Source organism: Chelonoidis abingdonii, chromosome 15 (assembly GCF_003597395.2).
Source record: "Chelonoidis abingdonii isolate Lonesome George chromosome 15, CheloAbing_2.0, whole genome shotgun sequence".
Classification (NCBI taxonomy): Eukaryota; Metazoa; Chordata; order Testudines; family Testudinidae; genus Chelonoidis; species Chelonoidis abingdonii.
Window position 1 is genome coordinate 25,991,753 of NC_133783.1, and position 27,580 is coordinate 26,019,332.

Genomic DNA, 27,580 nt, shown 5'->3' on the forward strand with positions numbered 1-27,580 from the left:
TCTCACATAATAAACATTTATTTATAGATGTACAACTGTATAATTAATTCTAAATCAAGAAATACAGATTCCGTGAGTATCCTTTAGGATCTATGTTTTATTGCACATAGCGCTTACCATCCATGGATATCTATTTGAGAAATCAAAAGATTTGGTTGGATGGGCACTGGAGCAGGAGTGCCATTTTGAAAGATTTCAGCACCTTTTGCAAACATGAGTTGTTTCTCACCATTTCCCCTCCAACATCTCTTAATGCTGGGTAGCTCTTGTGCCTCTGTAAACAGCATTTATTCCAAAATATTTTATTTCCACCATACCCCTCTCCAAAGACCTGGGGGATATCTTTTAAAACTTGAAATCAGATCAGATACATCACAGTAGTGGATAATAAGGCTTGCAATGAACAGGAGGGCTCAGAACCATTTTGCTACATAAATATCCAGTTAAAAAATAGGGCTGGTCAATTTCAAACAACAAACAGAAATAAAACCATCTGGCCTTTCACTTTTCTCCCAGTCCCTTACCACTTTACCTGGCAGCCACTGCTATTTTGATAAATTCCACCATAAGGGAACTCTGAAAACTGTTCGTATAGGAAACATCTTCAGGCAAAAATTAGCAACAGGATAGAGAAGAATCCAGTTTATGCCATTAATGGTAATTTAGCTCATTCAACTTTTGCCTCTCTCACTTGATATGTCAAAGAGAGACATTGGGTTTAGAATAACCTTGAGCGCTCATCCTGTTGCTCTAATCCAGGTCCTGCTTGCTCAAGCAGGTAAACAAGGCTTTTAGCAGCATCATTTCTTCTTCTAAAATGCATGATGAGCAAAACCATTGCTATAAAATGGGTAAAACATAGTGTGATCTAGTATGAGATGCGCCAAAACCCAATTAAGCAACTGAAGATTAACCATTCCCCTCCTTCTGATCTCCCCATCAAAAAACTTTTTTCACCAGAATCAAAGACTCTGTTTTTTTGGGATGTCAATACAGGTTGAAACATCAGAAGTGTTATGGCAAGGTAACAGCCATATTACAGTTAGCAGTCTGCTGGATGAGGAACTCTGAGTTTAGGAAAAAGAAGAACAAAAGGATATAGCTCGTGGCAGGCCCTGTTTACAGAACTAATGCTGCACACTGATTACAAGGCAGAAATAAAGCAGACTCTGGGGAAAAAAAAAAAGTTACACACACACATAAACCAATCGAACACTGATGAGCTAAGACCATTTATGACAATCCTGTCCTTGCTGTACAAGAATCCAGCACTGTTGACTAGCAAAAACAAAATCAGGAGTCTGGTCAATTTTAAGAAATCATCTTTCTACAGATTTAGAGATTCTTTTATAAAAAAAAACTCAGTCACATAATTGTATTTTCCTCAATAAAAAAAAAAAATAAAATAAAATAAATGCAAAGTATCATCAAATGACAACCTGAAATTGGATAGGTCTGCAGGGCTGGACAGCCCCCCGAAACAGGTTAGAGTTCACACTTTACAGTTTATTAAATTGGGCAGAAAACTAAATAATTTAATCCAATCCCTGCATAGTTTAAAAGTACAACATAATATAGCTATAAATTAATTCTAAATAGATAGATTCTTTTCTTATTAATTGGTTTTTAGTCCTAAAAAAATCTTCCAATTTCTCTCTCTGTTCGAAGTGACCAGTGCAATCATGAAAGGGTTTCCTGCTTCATGGCTTGCTGCAGTTTGTTTTTTATACTCTATACTTGTTCTCATGGTTGCTGTATCCTAGGAGAGACTAGACTGTCGCACTCTATTGGTGTTGGAAAGAAGGGGAGAAGACAGGCAGCTTTATTTCCTAACTGTTGCCTGCTGCATCTAACGTTGGAGACACAGAGAGAGAAGAGAGAGGGCAGTTGTGCGTTGCTAATTCTCCAATTCCATTTTAATTTAAGGTTTGATTCTTTAAATATAAAGTCTGTCACCTTGGCTCAGTGCACTTCGCCAAAAGTCTTCAGGCATTTCAAGAGTCTGGGAATAGAAGTGGTAACTGTGTCAGTCTCCAATCCATGATAACCATTTAAGACAAAACAGCTTTCCCACCCATCTCCCCAAATTACAGGTAACACGTCTAACTGAAAAATGCTGAAGTAGTTCTTTGTTTTACAGCTACGCTCTTCATTAGACTATGCGTACACAGAGATATGCTGAGTTAGAGAGAGTGAGTGACAAGTTAATTAAAATATTTCCATTTAATAAGAGGAACAGTTATCAAAACAAGGTACAGGACATACCAAAAAAAAAAAAAAAAAAAAAATCCAAAATGCAAGACATTTAAAAATGGCAGACACCCGAGTTCAGAACTGACATTAAAGACAAAATTTTCAAATGCGCCACCTGCCAAAAAACAAAACAAAAAACCCAACCCTAGCCCTCCTAACTTACTTGGGTTTACAACTTAGGTGACCAGATATCTGACATACAAGATAACTAAGGTGTAATGGGTGTGTGTGCATCTGAAAATATGGTGCAAAGTCTCAATTTGTTCCCCTCTAACAAGCCCCTGCTTTTAATTAAATTTGTGAGAGATGGGGAAAGCCTGTGTGTTTTACATTCATCCCATTAGTTGCTGATAGGTGAAGCCTCCTGCCTTTGCAAAAAATCAGACCTAATAATGACAAAGAGAAGAGACTCCAACCCTGGGCCAAATTTTAATATATTTGCCCATAGTCCTCCTTTGAGTAATCTAGTGCTACTTTCATTTATGCCATTTGAACTGCCACCACATCACTCTGATTCATCAGGTTTACCATGCCATTGTGCTGTGAAGACACCATGAGTCTCTAGCACTCACAGCTGGCCTCCCCCTGACCCCCAGTTCAATGAAGTAAGCAGGGCCGACGCTTCCATTTAGGCAGCCTAGGCAAACGCCTAGGGCGCCAGGATTATTGTTGGGTGGCATTTGGCTGGAGGGGGGGGCAGGCGGCTCCGGTGGAGCTGCCGCAGTGGTGCCTGCGGACGGTCAGCTGCTCCCACGGCTCCGGTGGACCTCCCGCAGGCACCACTGCGGCAGCTTCACTGGAGCCGCGCACCAGCGGACCCTCCGCAGGCACCACTGCAGCAGCTCCACTGGAGCCACGGGACCAGGGTGCGGGGTGGCGAAATTGCCGTGCGCCTAAGGCGCTAAAACCCCTAACGCCGGTCCTGGAAGTGAGTTACCTCTACAACCTGCTGCATCCAGTGAGAGTTTGGTATGGTTTCACTGAGTGTCTAGGGAAGATGATAGAGGGACAACAAACAGCTATCTTACAGAAATCTCTTTCCTGGGATCATATTTCTTCAAATGCCCTGGTACAATAAAATAGGCAACAGAGCAACAAAAACTGGCTATAGAAATGTGACTGCCAGTTGCCCAATCTGATAAATGCTTGATAAGGGCAACAACTTCTGACCAGACAAAGCAAAAAGTGACATTGTCTCAAATGGATGCTTGACAAGAACTCAGTTGACTCGCAAACGTGCCCAGGCCTTTCACTTTGCTCCTAGAGAGCTGACATCAGCAATGCTAAGAAACAGAAGTGAACTGGAAGAGCATTTGAGGTGCTGGCATGCAAATTAAACCAATCATCTCAGTGAAGGTGTATATGCTTGACAGAGGGGTTATGCTTTCTCCTTGTTACACATGCCCATTGAGAGGAGAAAGACATGAAGATCTAGATCTCAGAGATTTAAATAAGTATGAAAATCATTGATGTGTCATGCTTCAGTGTCACAGGAAAATCACCAGCTCATACTTAGACCTCCGCTGAGTGGTCTAGTAGCGACTATCCATGCATGGAGGCTTGAACTTCCGACAGTCTGCTACAGCTTGGGGTGCCCATCCTCTGTGCTCTTTGATACAGATCTGAATCTCCAAAGTAACGTGCTCGATAAAGCAAGCCTTCCTCTGAAAAGGAAAAATTCCAACATTAAAAACAATCGTTCACCAAGATGCGAAGTGCGATGTATCAACTCCTCAACATCCTATTGATTTCAATGGGAAAAGGATCTGGCCTCAGGTTCTTCAAGGCCAGATGAAGTACAGTGAGAGGGTAGGGAATACCTGATGTCCTTTAGAATAGAACAAAAGTGATCTTTGTCAGCAGGCTTTCAATGGTGCATCCTAAGGGAAGTTTTAGATATGTGCTGGGAACTGGAAGTAGCCCTAGTGTGCATTAAATGAGTAACATAAGGGGTAGCCTAGCAGTGTGGGAAAGAAGAAATATGGTGGATCAGAGTTTATCACTCTAGCTTGGTCTATTGCATCGCTCTGCAGCAACAACTTTGGCTGACTCAGAATAGCAATGTCAGGGTGTCACATTCAGCACTTCTTGGTCAGAAAGGTAGTTTGCATGTTGTGGGGATCCAAGAAAACTTTGGAATCTCTTTTTTATCCCATACAAACAACAATGCCAATATATTTGCACACAAATCCCAAACTGGGCATTAGTTCAAAGCAGCTGTAATCATCTATCATACAGTCACTTGAGAAAGGGGCCAATCGAGGGTGGAGTCAATAAAATGTTATCTTTAGTGATAAACCTTGAGAGTTAAACAGTCATAAAAAAAACAACTTGAAAATGAAGAGAATTCCATTCTTCACCTTGTAGACTCTCTGTTATGGCTCGTTAGACAGAACGGGGCTGTAAAGATATACGCTTCGTAGCTAAATCACTTTGTTCTAAAATGACATAATAACCCCATGGCAATAAGGAAACATCAGGAAACTCCCGAGAGTCTCCTGGCCCTACCTTCCCGATCCCTCAGGAAATCAGAGAATTCTGTTCATATCCCACAGACATGGCAAAGGAGCTCCACAGAATGGAGCTGCTAGACTGATCATGTCTATAATATTATTATTTAAAAATATTATATGGGACAGAGGTGACCGATTTGTCAAACCATTGCAGACACAGGGCCGATGGGCTGCCTCAGGTTCTACACAGCAATGAAATTATGATTGAGCTATCAGATGTAACTCAGTTCCTACTCAAGGACTTTTTTCTAAAACAAATCAGACTTTTAAGAAAGTGGCCTCAGAAGGTTTCCACTCCTCCCACTATGCCACTCACTCTGCTGCTTTTCCTTCCAGCAGTTATTTCTAAGGTTTGCAATGTAATCGTCTTCCACACTCCTTTCAACATTTTTCAGGTTTGTACCAGTGTACTCTTCTGCAAAGTTCTCAGCCACATAGTAAGCTACTTTCAAGTGCTCCGTCACTCTCCTGTGTATGTGACCCACAGACCTAGTCCAGGGAGAAAAGCCAAAACAGTAAATGTTATTCAAACACAAAGTAAAAATTTTCAGACAAGCAACAGCTAATATGAATTATTAATCTATTAAAGGACATATCCTTCCTGTATACTTGAAGTTTTGGTGAGGAGAGTTTTCTCTCTGGTGGAACGGACATAGTGAAACATTCTACCAGGTGGAAATAAGACCTACCTAGCCAACCAATCAATTCTTCCCTGAGCTACATGGGTGTGCTTCAGAACACTGGGGTATCTTGGGTGTTGACTGCCAGCTCCTCAGCAGCTAGTGTTTGAAATACTTTTTGCTACTTCTTTCCCAAACACACGGCCTTTCTCCTTCAGGATGTGCCCCAAAGATGCTGTGTGTGTTTGATTATGAATCTCTGAAGCTAATGGATCTCGAGCTGAAGACTAAGACAAACCAGTATTTCAGAAATATATTTGTTCACAGAATTAAGTCAGAATGTAGGTCAAAGTAGAACAAAGACACAGCTGATAGCTAAGCTTGCTCAATAAGACTGTCTGCTTGATGAATCCAGACCCTCAGCTCCTCTCACTGCAGATTATTGTTAACCCCAAGAGTGGCACATTGCTCTACCTAGCAACATGCTGCAGCATCCACTATTGCTGCAGGAAAAGAGCTAGGCTCCCCTTTCCCCATATCCTCCTCCCCAATTCCTTCCCTCTTTATTCAAGACAGCACCAGGACAGAGAATACCTCTAAAAGGGTATTCTCTTCTGATTCACTGACCAGACACTTCAGACAGCACAGATGTACAGATACTTAGTATATCTAGGTGAACCTATTGAGGAATGTAAGGGCTTGTCTAATCATGGAGTTGTTCCTGATTAACTTCATGTATGGGCACACTTATTTCAGAACAAGAGTGCCTTGTTCTTGTTTAGCTTAATGTAATTTGAAAAAAGGGGAACCTAAGCACACCCTTCTTGGCACTCAAAACAGAACCCTAGGCTCTTCACAAGCTTGAGCCCCATGCCGGTGCGTTATGTCAAGAAAGGAGACTACATTTTGGGCACATGTGAAGATAATCATAGTATTTATCATTTGATGGCCTTCCTGAGTCTGCCTGGTACTGTAGAAATCAGAGGAATAACATGACTCGAGGAGCCTATAACCTAAAGTTAGACAAGCAATACAATTCAGACACATGCCAAGAGGCATTTCAGTCTCCTAACGTGGCTGTTCGAGGCCAGTAAGACAGCCGAGCACGAAGAACATTTCTTGAATCCCAGCTTCTTTTTCTTCAGTCCTAATATAACTCGGAACTGGGCTACTAAATAACTAAACTCTCTACATTTATCACTTAACGAAATCATCATGACAGCAAGAATGGAAAAAAAAATGGATCTGAATGGACTGGAGTAGTTCATGTCCATCTGGCACAGCAGATGGAAGGAACTGAGGTGGTAGAGGGCACTGCACCTTCTTATATAGCCTTATCCTCAGAACATTCAGAGACACCGACATGAGAGGTAGGAGCGGGCGTGTGAGTGCTCTAATAGCTGCTTCTTGGAGGAGGTTCTATTGTTAGGCACCATGAGGTGCCACAATATCCGTAAGTGGGAATATGCAGAGCCACTCAAAGAAGAAAAATGGGATTAAAGAGGTTTATTTTTGCTCATTGAACTAGCACTCTTGGCTGCGATAATGGGTGCTGGCAGATCTCCAAGTCATCCTTCTCAACAATTCCAGGTGTTACATAGTGTTATGGGGCATGTGAAAGCAAGAGGAACATTAGGAAAGGCAAAGCAAGAAAACATACCAAAAAGTAAAAATAAAACACAAAGATCCCAACCACTAACATGCCAATTCTTATTTCCAATTGCTCCCCCTGCTCCCAGCCCACCCCCAAGCTAAATATATATGAGAGTTATGGGTACTAACGGCCTGTGGCTCAAACTGTAAGGTGGGCTGGAGACCATCATCTGGCTGAGAGCTGAAACAATTATCAGGATGAGAATAGGCATCAGCTGGACAAACAACCCAAGGCCACCCTGAGGGGGAACAGAAATATACAATAGAATGTCATCAATACGTTTACATGCATAAGACTATTTAGCATCTCACCCTCCCTTGCAAACCCAATCATACTGTTCTCTTGATCCCACTGATGTGAGTGGGAAATGTGTTTTGCATTAGTCAAAGATGCAACAGGACTGACTGTTTGATGGGGTTTAAAAATAAAAATAAGAGTAAACAGAACATTGCCAAAGCAGCTTGTGGGGATTTTGCTGCCCAGTGATTTCCACCAACAGTAATGGCAGTCATAGGGTTAAATCCCTGAGCATTATTTTGAAAGCACACCGGAAAGTGCTAAAGCTATCCCACACATCCCAAATCACCATCACGTTTTTTGGAGAGTGAAGGAAAAAAAAAAAAGAAAAAAAAAGACTCTTGAATGTGAGTTTGGAAGGACTCATATCATTGTTATATTTAAAGATTTCCAGGACAGTTGCTAATGCATATTTCATATCCATGTCAGTCTGTAGAGACTAGTACCACAGCATTAGATGGATTCTTTAGAAAGTGCTCCCCCTTTACAATGACATGCAAGATGTTTGCGTCCCTTTCTGCCTCACCTCTTAAATTCCCTCCCCTCGAGTGCAGAACATCTGTCCCCAAAGACCTAAGAAAAAACACCCAATAGCATTTAAAAAAATATATACTGTATTAATGGTCTACACTGCTGTGAAAGAGATCTGGGTTAGCTCCATGGCCCCTCTGTCTCATTTCCTTAGCCAGACAGGGCTGGGAGCATTGTAAAAGCAGCACATTTGGCCTCTGTGACAAAAGGAGGCACAGAAATGCCTCGTCACTATAAAAGTGTCTTCCTTGACTAATTAAAGAGGAGAACAGATTAGAAGCCCTATAGAAGTCCTGCCCTGTCCAGTGCTCAGTGGAAAGATAGTGGCATGGTAATTTGAGATTCAGGAGCAAGAAATCAGCATTCAGACAGAGGTTGGGGACAGAAAAGAAAAATTGGTAGATGTTTAAATCTTTAAATTTTCTGTTTCTGGTTTCATCAAGTCTGGAGGTCCCTTCTCTATCACTCTGGTTTTGCATTTTGTGAGAGTTCATGTGTTGAACAGGTCTGGTTCACAAAGTGTGCCTGAGAACATCTGGGTATAGGAAAGTCATTGAATAAGTCAGATGTTTTGACTAACCATCTCCCTCTAAGATCACGATCACAACACCCTGGTTATTTTTCTGGCATTCTTAGATTATAACAGCTTCAGATGGGCCTGATGAGTTAACACTGTAGCATCATGCCACCAGCAGCACATCCTGGGTAGCAAAATAAAGAGGAATGAGTGTAGATGTTATGAGGACTCACATATAAGGTGCGTAAACCCTCCACTATTCAGTTAATTTCTGCTCATTGTTTCAAGAGAAATCTGACTTTTGGAATTAAGTGTTTAGGTAAAAAAGAAATTTCAGTTCATGCTGCATTTGGCGGATGCTATAATTTTATTTTAATATGATGCTATGCCAAACAGAAAATGACATTTATTTTCCCATTGTGTAAATGAGCTCCAGTCTGATAAGCTGCATCTGCATATGTATGAATGTCATGGAAATTCAACTGTAAGTAAGTTAAACAGGCAACTCTGATAGAAAAAAATAAACTCACCTGACACTACAATAGAAAAGCACTCCACTTATCTAGGAAAATGGAAAACCAGGTGGCCAATTTAATACAATCGCTACGACAGTAACCTGTTTTTTGGGTTGCACACATTAAAGCCTTTTAACTTTCCCCTTGCTCGTCTCCACTTACGTCACCCTGATGTTCTCGTCTGTCATGCCGCTGATGGTAGGTATATCGCATCCTGCCATTGCTGTATACGTGAACATTACCTATGGGCAAAAGAAATCCATTAAAAAGAATCCAGAACACTGGGACATTTTGACAGCTAGCCTGGCAGGTGATGAGATCAAAAGAATTATGAACACGTCACATTATCCTACCTGATTAAGAATGCTACACATGGGCAGATTAGGCATAGACAAATCACAATGAAATTCAGAAATTTTCACCTAAATCACCCTGTGATGTTGGTCGGAGTTTTAGTCAGGTGTCAACAAGCAATGACATTGTAGCATCACTCTAGAACAGGGGTAGGCAACCTGCAGCACGATTTTTAATGGCACGCTGCTACCTGCTGGGGTCCTGACCCCACTCAGCCCCCCCTTCCCGCCCACCGCTCTCTCCTGCAGGGCAGGAGGGAGAAGCTTGGTCCTGCCAGCAGCCAAGCTTCCCCCTCCCCTCCTTCTTTCCCTAGCGTGGTGCTTTCCTACCCCTCCTCCTCCTCCTCTCCTTCCTTGCACCGATCAGCTTAAGTTAAAGTGAAGACTCGGCACACCACTTCTGAAAGGTTGCCGACCCCTGCTCTAAAAAAATAATAATGGAGGCATCTTTAAAAAATGTACCTGTCAGGGTTGGCTAAGCTGTGAGGGTGAACACCAACTCAGCAGAGATGATAAAAAGATTTTTTTTAAGGAAGAATTTGGATTCAGTGCCTGGTAAGCATTTAGGAAATGAGTGGTAAGTCCTAAACTGAACAAAATGTTACTACCAGAAAAGCTGGGAGAGTGCCAGGCAGACCTGCCTGAAGGGTATTTGGTGGATGGTCCACATTATTTGTGTAGCCAAACTGGAGAACTTCAGGGTGGGTGGAAACATTGTGAGTACTGTGTGGTATTGAATTTTAGATTACAAAACTAAGAAGTTATAAATAAAATAATTTTTCCTAGTTTCCTGATCAGAAAAAAAATGGTTCTCTTTTATAATTAAATGCAGAGTTCTTACATCTGTCGTCTTTACTTAGCTGTAGTTTTGAATAATAGAAATAGCCTATTAACCTGTTTATGAATTCACAAGGTAATGGGGAAGAAGAAATTATAAACAAACCCCAATAGTCATCTTTCTCAGTTATCTCAATGGTTCCTTCACTCAAACACCTATTCCATTACAGATAGTATCATGAATACTAGTAAAAGCTTTACAAATGCCTCTGCAAGTACTTAATGTTATTGTGCTATTCCTCAGGTAATGCCTCTACTTAGCAGAGGGAATAACACAGTAACTTTATGTGCTTATAAAAGGAAAACAGTAAATATTTTAATGGTGACCATTAAATGATGTACAAAGAAAATTAGGGAGACAACTCCTGGCCCTGATCAATTTATACAGATTTAATCTCAGTCGGAACAAATTTAAATCACATTCTAGAGAAGTCCCTAAAAGTTCACTATGGTCAGATTTGGCAAGCAGGGGGAGGCCATGACTACTCAACACTTCCTTGACATACATATATATACAGAGAGAGAGAGAGAGACACACACACACAAATATTTTTGACTGATTTCTGTGATGGGAGAGATAGGAAAGTAGGGTGAAAGAACTGGAGACTGATACCTGCTAGTGTTTGTGTCTGAGTTGTGCAGCACAGCAGATGTTGAAGAAGCAATATGGGTGAGAGATCTCTTCTTGATGGTTAGTGGCCTAGAAGTTAGTATGTTTATTCTGATGAGGGTTTTAATACTTCCTCAAAACAGGCTTGTAAAACTAGTGTAAAAAAGTAACTTAAAAAATGTTCAAGACAAATTTAAAATGGTGAATATGACCAGTATGCAAAATCCATTTGAAGGTCCTAAGAATTCCAGCTCTGATGACACTACCTGCTGGTTCAACAAGCTATTTGTCCAGTGGGTTGCATTCTCAGAGCTCTAATTTTGAACATTTAGGAAACTGAGATGTTTACATCAGTAATGGACACTTGTAAGGAGAACTCTCATCTACTTCAGCTGTTGAGAGGAACACAGCTCTCAGTATCACCACAGGCTGCCAAATAAACCGTTATTGCATTACTGTTCTGTCACAAGAATGGCAGCAAAGATAGCCAAATGGAACCACCCCTGTCTACAGAGCAGATTAAAACTTGATAGGCTTACTAGAAGGAAATCCACCACCAAAGAACATGTTGAAGAGATCCTCAGGTGAGATGTCTGCTTCGAATCCACGGTGGAAGTCTGTGTGACTGTGTCCATGTCTTGAAGGGTTGACTTTCTCATCTCCAAACTGGTCATATTGCGTCCGCTTCTCTGGGTTGCTCAATACTGCATATGCATTACCAATGGCTGAAATATTGGCAAAAAGGAAGTGCGGTTAGCCTATTTCTCCTGGTAATGTATTCCCCTCTTCTGAAGTTTTGCACCTGCAAACTGACAGGTCCCATTACATAGATTAAATTGTCAACTATCCAACCTCTTTAAAAGGGTACTAAACATCCCTGACTATTAGAGGAATGCATCTCTAGGCTGGATGCAAATAGAAGAAGAGGACAAAGCCATTTGATAAAATGACTGAGACCTTGATTAACTCAAACCAGGATCCATACACACAGTGCTACTTTGCTCAAATCCTGGGGTGACAGAGAGATCTTTCCAGATGAATCAAAAACTCTAAAATTCCTGGAAGGATACTGTCAAGATTACTGGCTCTACATTCTACCGCGTTGCTTTTTTACTTGAGAGACGAGGTGGGTGAGGTAGTATCTTTTACTGGACCAACTGCTGCTGGTGAAAGAGACAAGCTTTTGAGTGACACAGAGCTCTTCCTCAGGTCTCCCCTATCTACCTATGGGTTTCTGTTCCTGGCTCTGCAGAGTACATTTATTTATTTACTTGTAAGGATTAATTTTCATATTAACTTCTTAAGCCATGCGAAAATATATACTGAAGCATGGCTTTACTTGGAAAATTTACTCTAAAAATGACATGATGCGATTCCAAGTTTATTGTCCAAAACATGGCTCAAATCACTGAAAGGCCCAAAGCACACATATAAAACATCTTAAAGAAATGCTGGATAAAGCTCTTGTTCATGCAGGTTACAGGTCTCAGAAATTTCCACATGCCAGAGGGAAAGGGTACAATTAAGAGGAACAGCTTACACAGCATTGTGACAATGGAAAAGTACTGAAACTAAACCCTAGCCTCTTTTCTTCAGGACTCTCTTCTTCCACTCTTGCTTCACTGTAACCAACCTGGAAGAATGCTTACTTGCAGCTTTACTGCTGCTAAATTTGCATTTGCTTCTACATTTGCATTTTCTTTTCTTTACACACCTCCATTTGTCAACTCCCTTATCTACCTGAGAGTTTCTGTCCTTGACTCTGCAAGAGTCCATTTTCTCTCCTCACCCTCAACTATGTAGTGTGATATGATAACTTATGAGTGAGGAGGATACAGACAAGCTAACTGTACTGGAGTTGACGGAGGATTTTTCAATATAAGTTTTGCAAGGCTTTCTCCTTCAGATAGATTCATGTAACTAACTCCTCCTTTCCTGTTGATGCACATGTAGCCAGAGCAGCAAGAGGGCTAAACTACATGGGAAAGTTATGCCAGTATAAGTTAAGGTAGAAGGAACATTAGCAGGCAATTCAAATGGAAGAATCTGAGGTCTAGGTGTTGTTTTCTCTATGCACATTTATTGACATTAAAACCCAGGAGATATTAGCAGTCATGTTCCCAATAAGTATTTTGCAACGAATTGCTGCTATCTCACTCCAAACCAGAAGTTTAGCTAAAGTGGTCAGGTTTAAATATTTTTCCCCCAAAGTCAGCCAAAGCTAGTGATAGGAACTCCAAGGGACAGTGTGGGCTATGGCAACTACTGATTAAGACAAGGTCTCAAGGCAAAACAGCACTTTATCAGAAGTCACTGGGAAGATGAATGTTAAAGCATCAGCTAATACATCAATGTAAGAAAAAAATAACCAAAATCTCCAGAGCCCAGCATATTTTCCCCTTCATCCTCTGGAACCAAACAGCTGGGCTTTAATGGGCATCATGGCAAGAGTGCTAATATAAGAGGCATAATGGAGTGGAGAATCAATGAGACATGGCTTTGAGGACAGATAACCTGACAGTTGATAGCCCAGTAATGGAGGATAAAGTGCACCTTGCTTAACGCAGTTTTGACATGTAACTTGCGTCTAAGCCATCAGTAAATATGATTATTTAAAGATTACTGGTGAAGAAACCTGCCTTTTGCCACTTTTCAAGGATTGAAGAGTAAACGGTTGAAGAAAGGTTTATGACAGGCACTATGTGGATGTCTGCATACACATGCAGATTTGATCTGAACCCAATGCATAAAAGCTCTCTCCCAGGTAGCTGGAGGCTCAGCCCACTATTTGCTAATGGCAATACACTTATCAGTCATAGATTTCAAAATTAATAGGCCTGAACAATCCCTGCCTCTGACTTTTGCTCCTCAATTTATGCCTAAACATTTAAAAAAAACAAAAAAGCCCATACTCTAATATCAAACAACATGGTAGCATACACTTGAAAATAGACTTCCCAACTCCCATAGGAACCTCATGTATTTCACTCACAAGCTAGTTAGTTGAAACTGGACATGATACTTTAAATAGAGTTCCACTTTGAAAAGTGACACCTAAAAATAGCATTTTGAAGTTCCATGTTTATCTCACTGATGCCTCATTAATTTTACTCAATTTACAAACAAAAATAGTTTTTTTTCTCACCATCGCCCCTAGAAACTCATCCTAAACTCAAAAAGAACAGGAGTACTTGTGGCACCTTAGAGACTAACAAATTTATTTGAGCATAAGCTTTCATGGGCCACACCTCACTTCATCAGATGTGTAAATGGAACATATAGTAAGAAGATATATATACATTTCTGTTCCGTTCTACGCATCTGATTAAATGGGCTGTAGCCCACGAAAGCTTATGCTCAAATAAATTTGTTAGTCTCTAAGGTGCCACAAGTACTCCTGTTCTTTTTGCGGATACAGACTAATGGCTGCTATTCTGAATCCTAAACTCAGAATCAAGCTTGGTGGCTTTCTTCTTATCCAACATCACCAGTATTAAACACTCTGCAGGTCAAATTATGCCTTCAGTGACACCTATACAATCTCACTGGCTTCACTCTGATTTGAACAGGTGCCAACAAGAACATAATTTGGCTTGCACAGTCTTTATTACTGGTGGTCATGAGTGAGAAGGACACCAAGGATAGAACTTGATTCTCAGATCCCAATTCAAGGCAATGTTCTGGCACCTCTATACCATTTTCATGCTGTTAAAAGGACAGGAAAACAGCTGGAGGCCAACCCCAACCTCCCTGAAAATACTCCCCTGGCAGATGGGAGTTCCTTGGGTGGCACAAGGGAAGAAGGGAGAGTCAGAGTGCAGATGGCTATTCTGGGCTGCTGGACAATTCTTTAGTAACTGCTGCAGCCCAAGCACGAATTAGTAGCTTTAGGGTTACTCTAGAGGCCAAAATGACCCCCAGCAGCCTCAGAATCCTAAACAACCTTGGCCACAACCAGCTGTGCCTCCGGAATACAAAAACTCAGGCCCTAAAAGACTGAGTGCTAGTCTACAGTATAAGCATATAAGCACTATATCAGTGCAGCTGCACCACTGTAGCGTGTCTGGTGAAGACGCTTGATGCAGACAGGAGAGAGCTCTCCCATTGGCATAATAAAATGATGGCCAGAACCAGTAGTAACAATGTTGGCAGGAGAATCTCTCCTGCTGACATAGCGCTGTCTGCACCAGCGCTTAGGTCGGTGTAACGTGCACTACTCGGGGAATAGCTTATTCACACCTGTGAGCGACATAAGTTATGCCGACCCAAGTGTTAGTGTGTACAAGCCTTAAGATAAGTTAGGAAGGTTGTCAGTTGGAAAAACTTTATTTTATTTGTAAACTAAGTCATTTTGACATGACATCAGTGAAACACAATGAACACAGAACCCCAGAAAACTTTTACTAGAGATGCTTTTCAGCGTAGAACTACACTTAAATTTAAGGCTTAATATTAGAGGAAATATTTTCTAGTAAAAAGACTTAAGCCAGCAAGTCCACCTTTTCAAGCATTTGTTTCATCAGGATTGTCTAATTTGATATCAACTATTTAATGTACACAAAAATAAATCTATTTTTCTTAGCACACTGCTTTTGTCTACAGACCTTAATATAATGAGCTAATCTCATTCCTCATGTAACGCTAATGATTTCCCAAAGTGACACCAAGTATTTACCTGGCCCACAATTGATTGCTGAGTATTGATGCTCACTTTGCAAAGTCCCCTGAAAATTGACAGTGCAGCTTTCTAGTTCTTTCTGCTAAGACTGACATAACAGATAACATTAAGATACAACATTAACACAAACGAAAATGTTAAGAATCACGGAAATTAGAGGTGAAAGTTCAGTAATTTAGCCCTTATCCCTAAAAATCAGAACTACTCCCTATATTACGTTTTCTAGCGCTACATTTAAGTCTAGTTTTAAATATTCCAAGTGACAGGGCTTCTCTTGGTAAACTACTCCACAACCTAATAGATCTCATTACCAAGAAAATTTCCCTTTTCAGTGTCTACATAGGGTCTAAGAATCAGGATCTTTACATTTAGTTATGTTTTAAGTTATTGGGGATTTTTAAAAAAAAATCTTGGCTGGCATTAGTTATATAATTGGTTCAGGTGCACGACTGAGTTTGTTATTTCCGGTTTATATATTGTAATTCCATTTATGATATTTTTGTTTAACTGCAATATTAACATGTCTGCTGAGAAATCTGGAGTCTTATTAGAGGACTGCTTGGAAAGCTCATTGGGTGGGAGAATTTAAGTATGTAAACTGGTTTCTCTGATGCCAGCTCAGATGAGGACAGTTTTCTGCCAGACACTTTTCCCATCTCTTCCCTCCCCTCCCTGCCGTGATTAACTCTAAAATGCACAGTTTAACTGAATTTTACTAAGGCACTTTCTGATACCTGCAGTTATAAGAGAGAAGGGTTACTGTCCCAACTGCTCACTCCTATTCTACACAACTTAATGAGTCTGAAACAGGTTGCTGGTCCTTAGGTGCACGTGCACATCCCTGCCCACCGTTCCAAGGCTTGTCCCTTTAAGACCAGGAAGGTTGAGGGGAGTTATTGTCTCCAGGAAGGATATATGATGGAGAAAGGTCCGCTGATTAAGCATCATGTAACTGCCTGCTGAAAATGGTATAGGATTTTTTCTAGCTCAGTCTGCTGAACATGAAGGTTGAGGAAAGACCCTGAGGGAAGTTGCTCCCAGGAGGCCTAAGAGATAGCCAGGAAGGGCTACTTACAGGGAAAGATGCGTCCTCTTGCTTTACAGTTAGTTGGTGGAAAGTGGACCAGGCCCTTTTTTCCCCTAGTGTTTGTATTATTTTGTGCTTTGTTAATAAAATGAGCCCAGAAGAAAGGGACATGAACTCAGTCGTTTTGAGAGCTTTATTCTACTTCCCTGGCTGGCGAGTTTGTCCACTGGCTTACAAGGTCCCTTCTTGTTATTTTTGTTTAACAGACAGACACAAATCAACAACACACCAGCCATCAGCCTTCATTTATCATTTTAATATCTTTTAGGTGAGGTTGCACTTAGACTGTCACCCCATCACACGATCTTCAGCTTGTGAGGGAGTTGAGATCAAGAAATAGGAAACATGTTTTTACCTTTGAATGCTTCTGTAGCACCTGGCGCGTGGTTCTTATCTGGGTGAAATTTCAGTGCTAGTTTTCGGTAAGCCTTTTTCAGGTCCTCGTCAGAGGCCTCTCTGTTCACTCCTAGAATTTCATAGTAATCTTTACACTGCTTTACCCTAGAAGTTAAGAGAAATGAAGTGACAGGGGCAGTTAGTTTGAGGTGAGGAGGCTTCTTACCTTTGTGTGCATCAACTTTTCAGCATCCCTACATCCCAATTCCAGTTAATATTGTCCTCTGAACTTTGGTTTACTCAATTTTGATTCCTCGGTATGAACCAGTTTATTTCACATATCTGTTTGCCTTGTGCTTTTATTACCAGGGTGTCTACAGTCCTTAAAGAACAAATGAGTAAACCCAGTAAAATGACTGCGCCCTCAAGTGGCCCACCGTCACCTTGCATTGGTGTGGAGGCAATTTAAGAAAAGGTTTGACAGAATGAATAAACATTGCACCATGCCTTGAAACTCAATAAATTCAGGTTCTAGGGGCTGATTAGGGGAAGCTGAGTCCATGGGGACAGATAGCAAGAGTGATCCCTCAAACACTGGGACAGGACCAGGGGAAAACAGTTCTGTCGGATTCAGTTAATTCACAGACCAAACTGACTTTTGAAATAGTCTGTTGAAGGTTTTCATAGGAAGGAAAAAAGCCTGTTCAGGGCATGCAGCCCTATGTTACAGTGGCCTGTTTCATACTACTGTTGTTCAAGGTACATTTGCAGTTCCACAAGGAGTTCTCTTTTTCCCCCCAACCTAGACTGCAAAAATTCAGAGCTAAAATATGATATAGGTCACAGAATGGACTCTTCTTAAAAAATGGATTAAGTAGCAAAAATATCCAGAAGCTAATCAGCTCAAGATGATGAGTGTTCTTGTGCAATTCAAACATACCATAGCTTTAAAAAGAGTTTAGCAACTGATTATGCCTACAATTAAGTTTATCTGCTCTTCGTATTTACAAGGTGGGGGATAAATGCCAGCTGAAAACCTGTTTTCAAACAGTATACTGCACATGCCAGGTAAACTTGTTCCAGGCAATTTTAGCAGCAGTTTTACTAAGCGTATCACAACATGAAAGTGTGATAGAATGGGAAAATACCACAAAATACCACTATCAGGCTCTCATCAAGAGAGACTCAGGACTGGAATACCAGCAGACACTACAGGTCAGGCCTGATGTGCACTGGCAGAGTTTACTTAATATTAATTATCTGAATTAAAGTGCCTAGAAATTTGAGCCTCAACGTACTAGATATACATATGGAGTGGGGGGGGGGGGGGGACCTTATACACAGGACAGCCAATTCCAGTCAGGGCTATTAAATCCCTCTAACACTTTTATGTTATAAGCCCATTAACAACTCTCCAATTACCCAACATTCTCAGATCATTCAAAGTCTGTCATTACAGTAACACACGTAGTTTCTCCATGTATTCAAAAATCTGTTTCTGCATGTTTTAAATGTCTTTGAAACATTCTGGAGAACAGACTGATATAATGCAATAAAACCAAACACTGTTGGGGTAGATCGTTAATGTCACTGGACAACAAACTATTCTGTCCTATGAAAAATGAAGCAGCGACTGCCTACCTCTTAACTGCATCCACCTGATCTTGGGTGTAACCTTTGCTAGTCTCCCCACCTGCCTCCCCATTGGCTGATGGGAAGTCTCCACTCATTTTCCTAAAGTGGGCATTTGTGGACTCCCTGGATTTGGACTGGCCATTGGCTGATTGTTCATTCTTGGTGAGGGATTCGATCAGCACTAAAATTAAAAACAATTGAAAAAGAGAAAAGTTTAGAGATCATTCAAATCACAGAAGCTACATTGCCCCTTTACCCATTGAGAAAGAGGGAGCCCTCTTCATCTCTGTCACAACCATAAGGATCCTCCATTCGTTCTTCCCCCTTCATCAGAGACGCCACCTTTTCAGCCCAGGAATGCCAGTGTTCCCACTGCTTCTCAACCAAAAGTAGGGGGACACTGCTTACTGATTCTACTACTATTTCAGCAGGGGCAAAGCACACATCCTCCACAGCAATCCCAGGCCCTACCAGCCTGGGAGACAAGAGTCTGGAAGTCACACCAGGGTCCCCAAATTACTAGACATTTGTTTTCTCATTTTCACTTTTTCCTGCCTTTCCTTTCAGAACAAATATTTCCCAGTTTGTATTCCATCTTCAGAGAATGAATAACAACCTTTAGAGAATGGTACCCTGGGAACAACTTCACATCTGTCCATTTAACTCAACTAACCTCCTGACTTTCAGTCCCATAATGCTTGATAAGTTACAATACAATATTGCTACCTACAAGGTTTAGAAAAACAATCCCATGGGATAGTCACAAATTTGTTAAAAGGGGAAAAAATAAAGCTTCCTTCTAATTTTCCTCTGTTCCAGAGACACTGTAATGATTCAAATACAGGATGTGTCGAATAACTTCCTTTGAGCACAGACAGACACAGTACACAGAGATGGTGGTGGGGTTGTGGCTATAAAGTCTATCATCATCAGATCTGTAGTAGAATGTGTTGGAAGAGCACTTTGCTTTTCAGTAGTATGTCTCATTTTTTTGCAGGATGCAGGGAAGCTATGAGAGCCTTTTTTTCAATTTGTTATAGAGAGGTTTTTCAAATTCACATTTTAAGTCCTTGAGTGGGATGTGCAAGTATTTTTCTGTATATTGCTCTAAGGCTCTTCTGCTTTAAAATCTCTCCTTCCATCCTCAGGGCTCCATGCTATGGCTACGATCTTTCAAACTGGGGCATGGCTGACATAATAATTTAGACCACAGCCTAACAATGCAGCTCCGTAATTGGCCAGAGCAGTAAGCTGAAGATCATTGTGCTCTGCAGGCACAAAACCACAACTCAAATTCACTTTTTCATCTAATTTTACAATGGTCACCTTTTTGCAAAGTTTCTTTTTACTAAATTTCAGACAACACTTCAAGTCTTTAGTTTCTGTATTTCATAAGGCTTGTCCCCTCTGTATAAAAAAATATATACACTTAATAAAATTAGAAATGGAAAATAGTATTTACAGATGTATCAGTAACTTGAAGAGGTTGCAATCCTTTATCCAGAATCTATACCAGAGAAGGACCATTTCATCTACTGCAGTGCCCAAGAGTCTACTTGAATTCACATTTAAGACCTTCTACCACAGGGATATTGCATTTTTTACGTAACAGCAAACAACATATGCAAGCCAGCAGCTGAACCAAGATATCGTATCTGCTACACAAAGTTTATGTTTGGAGAAGAAGAAACAGATCAATAATCCTACAACCAATAAAGAGAATCCTTACAGAATGAAGGATAAAAAAGCAAAGAACACTGAAGGCTAAGTACCCTGCTGAATTGCCTGTTGAGCTTCTGAACCTCAAAATGTTTCTTCTTTCAGAAAACTTTGTTAAATAGATCTGACTGTTATAAAACTCCCCATAGATTATAGTTCATACGCTGCCTCTTTTGACCTTACAGGTGACATCAGATAGGCTGCCTCATTCTTTTTCACATTTCCCATACCAGTTAAATGCAGAAAATCTCAATTACGTTAGAGAGTCCCTCTCTCTACAAAAGCAAGAATGTTTCTTATATTACATTTTCAGGTATGTTGTTCAGTTTAGTTTTTAAAGTCCCAAGCAAGAAGGCTACCAATATTTATTTTGGGAAAACGATTCCAGTCTAATATACCTCATTGAGTATCTGGAGAAGTTTCTTCACGGTCTAAATTCTCTCTCAACTTCATCTCACTATTCTTAAACAGAGAATTCTACTTGATATTAAATGTGTCTTCCTCCTTAGTATTTACACTACTCAAATATTTGTAGATCTATGGTCCTCTGCTACTCCTTTGCTAAACTATACATACTGTATTTAGCTCTTTAAATCTTGTCTCCAAAGGCAATCCCTCCATTCCCCTTTATTTTTTTTGTTGTTGATCTCTGAATTCCCTTTAATTTGTCAATATATTTCCAGTAATGTTGGTTCCAAAGCTGAATGTTAAATTCCAGGCTCAACTGCAGCAGACTCACATGCTGGGACTATTACTTTTCTGCTCCATAACATGGTTCCTTTGCATACGCATTTCAAAAATCACAATGGCCTTTTATGCAGCCATAGCACATTGCAAAGTCGTGTCAAACTTGCTGTCTATTATTACCCCTGTATTCAGTAAGCATTACTTCTCAGCTCTCTCCCTCCACATTAGCATGTGTGTTTAGATTACTTTTCCTCACATGTATTAGTTTGCATTTTTCCAAATTAAGTAGTTTTAGGAAAGTCAGCTACCAGTTGTAAAACTACCATAAGCCACTGAAACTTTGTCTATGCCAGGGCCTCCATCACTGGTGATGATTTTTTGTAAAATTCCCTATTGTAGACATTAATTTAAATAGTGATAGCACATAGAGAACCAAGTCACAATCTGAGCTATATATTGTTATTATTGTGCTAGGCAGTGTACACACATGGTCTACACAAATGACTTTTTGATCTTTGCTAGCACTGACTTCACTAACAGAGTTGTAAGGGAGATTTTTAGGAATCAGATTAACCATACAAAGTCTAAATTAACATCACGTAATTACAGAGACTTCAAGATTTCTCCCCAGCAGCATATTACTAGGCATGTCACAGAATGTAAAGTAATAGAGCCTACACTCAGATATGGACTGTGGGAAGGTGAGAGACATAATAATAGAATGGTTGGGGACTTTTAAGTGGTACATTTAAAACAAAAATAATGTACCCCTCTTTACTTGCATCCTAGGACTCTAATCTGTCCATTTCCAATGAGCCCTCCATCATTCCACATTAAATAAGCCTTCTGTCTATTCTGCCCTACCCAGTATGACTGCTCCTGGTGCAGGTAAGGATACCCACACATGATGAGCAAACTGGTATTTATTCACCCTTCAGCATCTGTTTTCCTGATCAGCACCATAGCAAAACTCTTCAAAAAGCCAAGGCATCTCTGAGGGTGATCCATTCTTGCTGGAACAGAGCTTCTAGGATGAGTTTTTCCACAAAAAGATTACACTTTTTCCTGGATAATTAGATAAGAAAGGTTAAACACCAACTTTAAGGCAAAAATCACATCAGAAACAGAACAAGCCTATTCATCATGTCTGCAGTTGCAGGAAGAAGCCACACAGGACCAGAGAGAAGCATACAAACAGCCTAGCGCTCCCCACTGGGAAAGAGTTCCCAAAACAAATGGTCCCTCCAAGATTTCCCCCCTCCTCACCTAGCCCCCCCCCCCCCCAAATTGAGAAATCAAAGCCAATTTTGGTTCTGTCTAAAAAATTTAGAGCAGGAATTCACACAAGTGACAATAAACATATACCAATAAAATAACTGCTTTTTTTTTTTTTTAAACTATTCACTTCATTTTGCTAAATGTCAAAGGCATGTGTTTACTATTTATTTCTAACGCTTACACAGACACATCTGGAATGCTGCATAGCTCAAAATAGCTAAACAAACCCAGTTCAATGGGCCAGACAGCCACTTGCAAAATAAAGCAGGCAAGAAGGAAGAGCTGTTTAAAAACAAAAACAAACAAAACCCAACAATGTAGAAATGAGATGAATGGTCTTTGCAGAGAATCCTAAAGATAGCTGCAGAGGGACTCTGGTGGATATGCTCAATGAGGGAATTCTGTAACTTGGGTCTGTAAACCAAGAAAGTTCTACTTCCAGCCCAGCGAATGGGATCTCAGGATAATAGTAAAGGCAATTATGTCTATTGCAACTTCCTCAGAGAGACATTAGGAGATAGACCATCACTTGTGTGTAGCACCCTCAGGCCTAGATCACAGAGGACTTTACAGAATCTCGGCAGTGCAGACTGGGGAGGGTAAGTAGGGTGAGACTGTTTTCTCCCACCTACCCAGGCTTCTTCACCTTAGTTCTGTAGTAATATCATAACACAGAATGAATCATCAGTCATCTTCATGACCACAATATCACAAACACAGAGAGATGACTTCACAGTGAAAAAGAGATGCCGGGAGAAAAAAAGCAATGGGAGTTTGGAAAGTTAGTAGCGCAATACAGAGCTTTTGAGTAATGTCCTTTATCCCACCTTCTCCCTGCATGCAAATCCCTCACTGTGACTCTCAAAGCCCACCCTAGCCAGTGAAATAACAGGCATGTTACTAATAACTTGCTCCCCACGAACAATCTGTAAGAGATCAGTAATATTTGCACTAGCAGAAGCAGCCTGTATTACAATCAACATAGTATTCAATTTTTTTCAGCAGCACTTTCCAGTCCTCCTGCACATTCTAGCAGTTTTTCCAGGTTTGACATTTACTATAAAAAGTGATAATTTTGAAAAAAGTAAATGGAGAATTTCCTATTAAAAATGTTTGAATATAATGGTAAAAGGCAACTGAATGACGATAAAGTGCATTTTCATAGCACCTTCCAAGCGCTCTGTAAACACTAAGTCACATGTAACCTCTGTGAAGTAAGTGTATTATTCTGGTTTTACAGATAGGGAAGCTGGAGCAGAGAAAAGAAACATCTTGTCCAGGGTCATTCACTGTGAGCCACTGAAAGGGCCAGAAACAGAATCCAGTAGTTCTCATTCTTGACTCTAACCATTACATAACACTTTCTCATAAGTAGTCTATGCCATCTTTGGGCATGTCTATACTACAGGCATTACAACACCATAGTGTAGATGCTTCCTACAAGAACAGAAGGGGTTTTTCCCCATTGATGTAGATAATCTACCTCCCTGAGCAGCAGTAAGTAGGTCAGCTGAAGACATGGTGTAGACATGAGTGCATCAGGGATCAGTTTGGTTTAACTAGAGCAACCTGGAGTATGAATTTTTCACATCTCTGAGTGACGTGGCTAGGTTGATATAAATTTTAAGAGAAGACAAGGGTTCGATCTCCCTCATCAATTAAAGAGCATCTTCAGCCTTAGGATAGGTGTAAAGCAGGTGTGGAATGTGGCCACTCTGGGCTATCAAAGGCACAAGGACTCTTCTAGGAGAAAAATATGTAGGCTCCTTCTGCTACTGGGTTTTAGTACTTCTAGGGACCTGTCTACACAGCTCAGGTAGACAAACATTAGCTATATTCAAGCTAGCACACTGCTAAGTGGCTATGGCAGGACGAGCTAGCTGCTCAAGTACACCACCATCTGAGGTCCCTGATCTGTATTCAGGCAGCGATGGAAACACTGTTGTTTTTAGTCCACTGGCTCAAGTGTGTATGTCTACCTGAGCTGGGAATCACACCATGCAGCTCTGGTGGGAAGCAAGTACGAAACTAGAAGGGACAGGTAGAAGTTTTGTTTTAGTGTGTGTTAAACCTAAGAATTTATTCCAAGCACCTACCCTTACTGGGTGAATGAAAGGTCTGGTAATGCAGGAATCAGATTCCAGTTTACCCATGTATGCCGATTATGACAGAGGCAGCCGTACTGCAAGTTTTCCTCCTCCACCCTACTAAAGATTTCAACATGAACTTGTTCAGTCATACACCGGATGTAATTATGCCCCTAATTTGGGGGAGGAGCAGGGGATACTTTATCAAACCTTTCATTTAACACTCTGCTTCTGTCCTAGTTGTCTACTTTTGGGGGGGGGGGGGGCGGGAAGCTGAAAATGAGCTCCCCGAAGACCACAAAACCTCTAAATTGTGTGTGTTTGGGGGTAGGGGGGACTGACTAAATATTACAATGGAACAGTGGCAGGATAGATGGATTTTTAAAAGATTGAGGTTTTTTGTTCTGAGTTGCTTAAAAAAAAATAAAATAAAACCAGACAAAACTTTCAACCTGGTCATGCTGCCTCCATCAGAAAAAGCACAGTTTACAAGTCTATTATGTTTCATTGGCATGATAAGCTATGTAAGTGTTACTTAGGGCTTGGCCACACTTGCAAATTAGTGTGCAATAAAGGAGCCCTGTGCGCACTAGCTCACTCCCTGCCCACACTGGCAAAGCACGTAGAGAGCTCTGACTCCGCGGCTATAGCGCTGCTGGTACTCCACCTTGGCGAGAGGAATAATGTTTGCTGCGCCCCCGCTTGCGCACCACGGCACCAGTGTGAATGAGGTGTTGCATTACTGCGCTCTGATCAGTCTCCAGAAATATCCCATAATCCTTATAAGTCAAGTGGCCACTCTTGTCATTGTTTTGAATTGTTGTAGGAATGCATAAGTGCCCGGCTGCTCATCTGCTCCAAGACAAATCAACCATTACTGTGGAATGCTGTGCGTGAGAGAGAGAGAGGTGGGAGAAGAGAGGGGGTCTGCTGCTGTCTGAACTTACAAGACAGCATACTGACATGCTCTCAGCCCCCCAAAAACCCACTCTCTCTCCCCTCACATACACACAACACACTCCCTGTCACACTCCACCCCTCCATTTGAAAAGCACGTTGCAGTCACTTGCATGCTGGGATAGCTGCCCATAATGCACTACTCCCAATGCTGCTGCAAGTGTCACAAATGTGGCCACGCCAGCGTGCTTGAAGCTGTCAGTGTGGATAGATTGCAGCGCTTTTCCTACTGCGTTCTCCGAAGGCTGATTTAACTCCACATCTGCAAATGCAGCCATGACCTGAGGTCTTGTTTACATGGGGAAGTCACAGCAAAGTTCATGAGAAATAGCTAGGTTGTGAATTCAAAGCACAATAGCTGTTCCACACTAGCTTCCTGTGTGGACATTCTTATTCTGCACTAAGAGTATCTTTTTGTGGATTTGGTTAATCCACTTCCAAAGGCTCCACAAGGAGCCAGTGTGGAACAGCTGTTCAGCAACAGTTTTTCTGCACTAGTTATTCCAGGCTTTTTCCCTATGTAAAAAGCTGTAAAGGCAGAGACAAGATCCCTCAGGTATCAGTCAGTGATAGATAGCATTTACCTGGGACAGAACTTCACAGTGTCTGGTGTTTTTATTTCCAGTAATTATTTAACACTACTGCCTACTCCTGAAACAGCAGAGAACAGTCCATTCCTGAGTGAAGCTTCTATGTAACATGATGCCATTTCTGCTCTCTCTTTCCTTTTTCACAGTTTTTCCCTCAGCACTTTTCAGGAAGAGTTTCATTATTTAAATCCTCAATTCTCAAGTGAGAGCTTGATGGGAAGCAACTCTAGACCCTATATGTTGCCAAATAACACACCACCAGAGGTACACCCTCAAAATCTACAGCCATATGTCCACATATAATCTGCCTAACATCATAATATTTAAGACCCAATAATTTTCCAAGCACAATTTCACTCAGAAGCTTATCAAGCGTCTGTCTTCATACTTCACCGAACTGTATTAGACTTTTTCAGCAGAAATATTGTGTCTTTTCATTATTAAGAAATGGACGAAGCTTAAGCACGTAACATTTTTGAAATAAAGGCTGTTATATTGAGCAAAGATGCTCATCCCAAAGAAGTCTGAACCATCTCTACGGGAGGTGACCTTCACACATAGGAACGACTCTATTTCTCTATTATACCTCATTATGTGAAACATCACCTGTTCTAGACTCAAACTTCTATACACCCAAATCTGGTGTTATTTCACTGTCCAGCTTCATAAAAAGTTTACACATTTTGTAGGTCCCATAGTACACACACATTTTCGGAACACTTTACACAGAGGAAAGGACCCTACTAGCATGCCATGTTTCCTCCTTCACTTCTGATTGAGAAGTTCTGTCACACCTTTGGCCGTTACAGGACAACATCACCCCAAAAGTGTGCAGCAAAATAATCGGTACAGGACTAGGAAACACGGACTGACATAGGATTAGCTGCCCCCATGCCTGGGTGAAAAGAGGCAGCACGGACAGTCAGAGGACAGCAGTTTCCCACCCCTCTTTAGCCAGGCTGGCCTTTCTCCCTGACAGGCTGGGGTGGGACGGGCTGCGAGGGTTTGGGGCACTTCCAGAGGGAGGGGCAGCGATGGGGAGCGGGTCTGCAGGGTGGTTGGGGGCGCAGAGCTGGGGGCAGTGAAGGGATTTGAGCGTTGGGGGCTCCCTAGGGGTAGGGGAGCGGCGTGGTCTCTGGAGACGGGTGAAGGCGCGGGGAGGCAGACGGGGAGTTCCGCCGGAGGGGGCGCTTTTACCCCCCCAGCCTGAGCCGCGGTGCCCTCTGGGACCTGTAGTCCCTTGAGCCCTAGTAGAGTGGAGCTCGGCCTCTTGTCCCAATGCAGAGAGTCTCGGTTCCGCCCATCTCCCCCATGACTCCCCGCGGCCACAACCTAGTTCTACCGAGGGGGGACCCCCACTGGAACCCCCGCCGCCCTTCCTGCCGGGCAAGCGAGAACTCCATGTCCCATGATTCCCAGCGCGGAGGGGCTCAATGCGCAGGCGCAGTACAGGTGAGAGGTCAGTAGCGCCGCCGTTCGCGCCGCAGGCCCCGACTCCCCTGCGCCCCGGACCCCGCTCACCGCGGACCCGCTGGGAAGGGTAGAGTCGCTGAGCCTTCTCCAAGAAGCGGAGCGCCTTGTCGGGCTGGCTGGCCTTGATGGCGGCCACGGCGATGGCAATACAGCGCTCCGCCTCGTCCCTGTTGGACTCCATGGCGGCAGCAGTAGCCGAGACGGGAAGAGGGGTCGGCGCGCGGTTATGGCGTCACCCACCGTGTGCGCACAGCAGCCCCCTGCCGGAAGTTCTAAGAGCGATCGGAGACCCACATCGCCAGAGCTACCGTGTGGGAAGGAGTAGCGGCTGAGTTACCGTATTGGCCGGTATA

The 27,580-nt window shown here is 41.8% G+C and overlaps 1 protein-coding gene across 1 annotated transcript; it reads right to left on the bottom strand.

Annotated features, from left to right (window-relative positions):
• DNAJB12 (DnaJ heat shock protein family (Hsp40) member B12) lies at positions 1-27,553 on the bottom strand. Its single transcript, XM_032783326.2, has 9 exons — positions 27,276-27,553; positions 18,443-18,617; positions 16,821-16,966; positions 11,240-11,425; positions 9,063-9,142; positions 7,169-7,278; positions 5,083-5,255; positions 3,766-3,917; positions 1-2,002 (listed from the first exon to the last, which is right to left on the bottom strand). The coding sequence occupies exons 1-8, from the start codon at positions 27,406-27,408 to the stop codon at positions 3,796-3,798; spliced, it is 1,125 nt and encodes a 374-aa protein (XP_032639217.1). The 5' UTR covers positions 27,409-27,553; the 3' UTR covers positions 1-2,002; positions 3,766-3,795.
• Between the last annotated feature and the right edge of the window lie 27 nt (positions 27,554-27,580).

Excerpts from the sequence above, each read along its gene's own strand:
- DNAJB12 (XM_032783326.2), bottom strand. The coding sequence starts at position 27,408 with ATGGAGTCCAACAGGGACGAGGCGGAGCGCTGTATTGCCATCGCCGTG. Across the intron at positions 16,967-18,442 it reads CAGGTGGATGCAGTTAAGAG|GGTAAAGCAGTGTAAAGATT; the intron begins GTAGGCAGTCGC and ends CTTAACTTCTAG. Across the intron at positions 7,279-9,062 it reads GACGAGAACATCAGGGTGAC|GGTGGCCTTGGGTTGTTTGT; the intron begins GTAAGTGGAGAC and ends GTTCCCCCTCAG.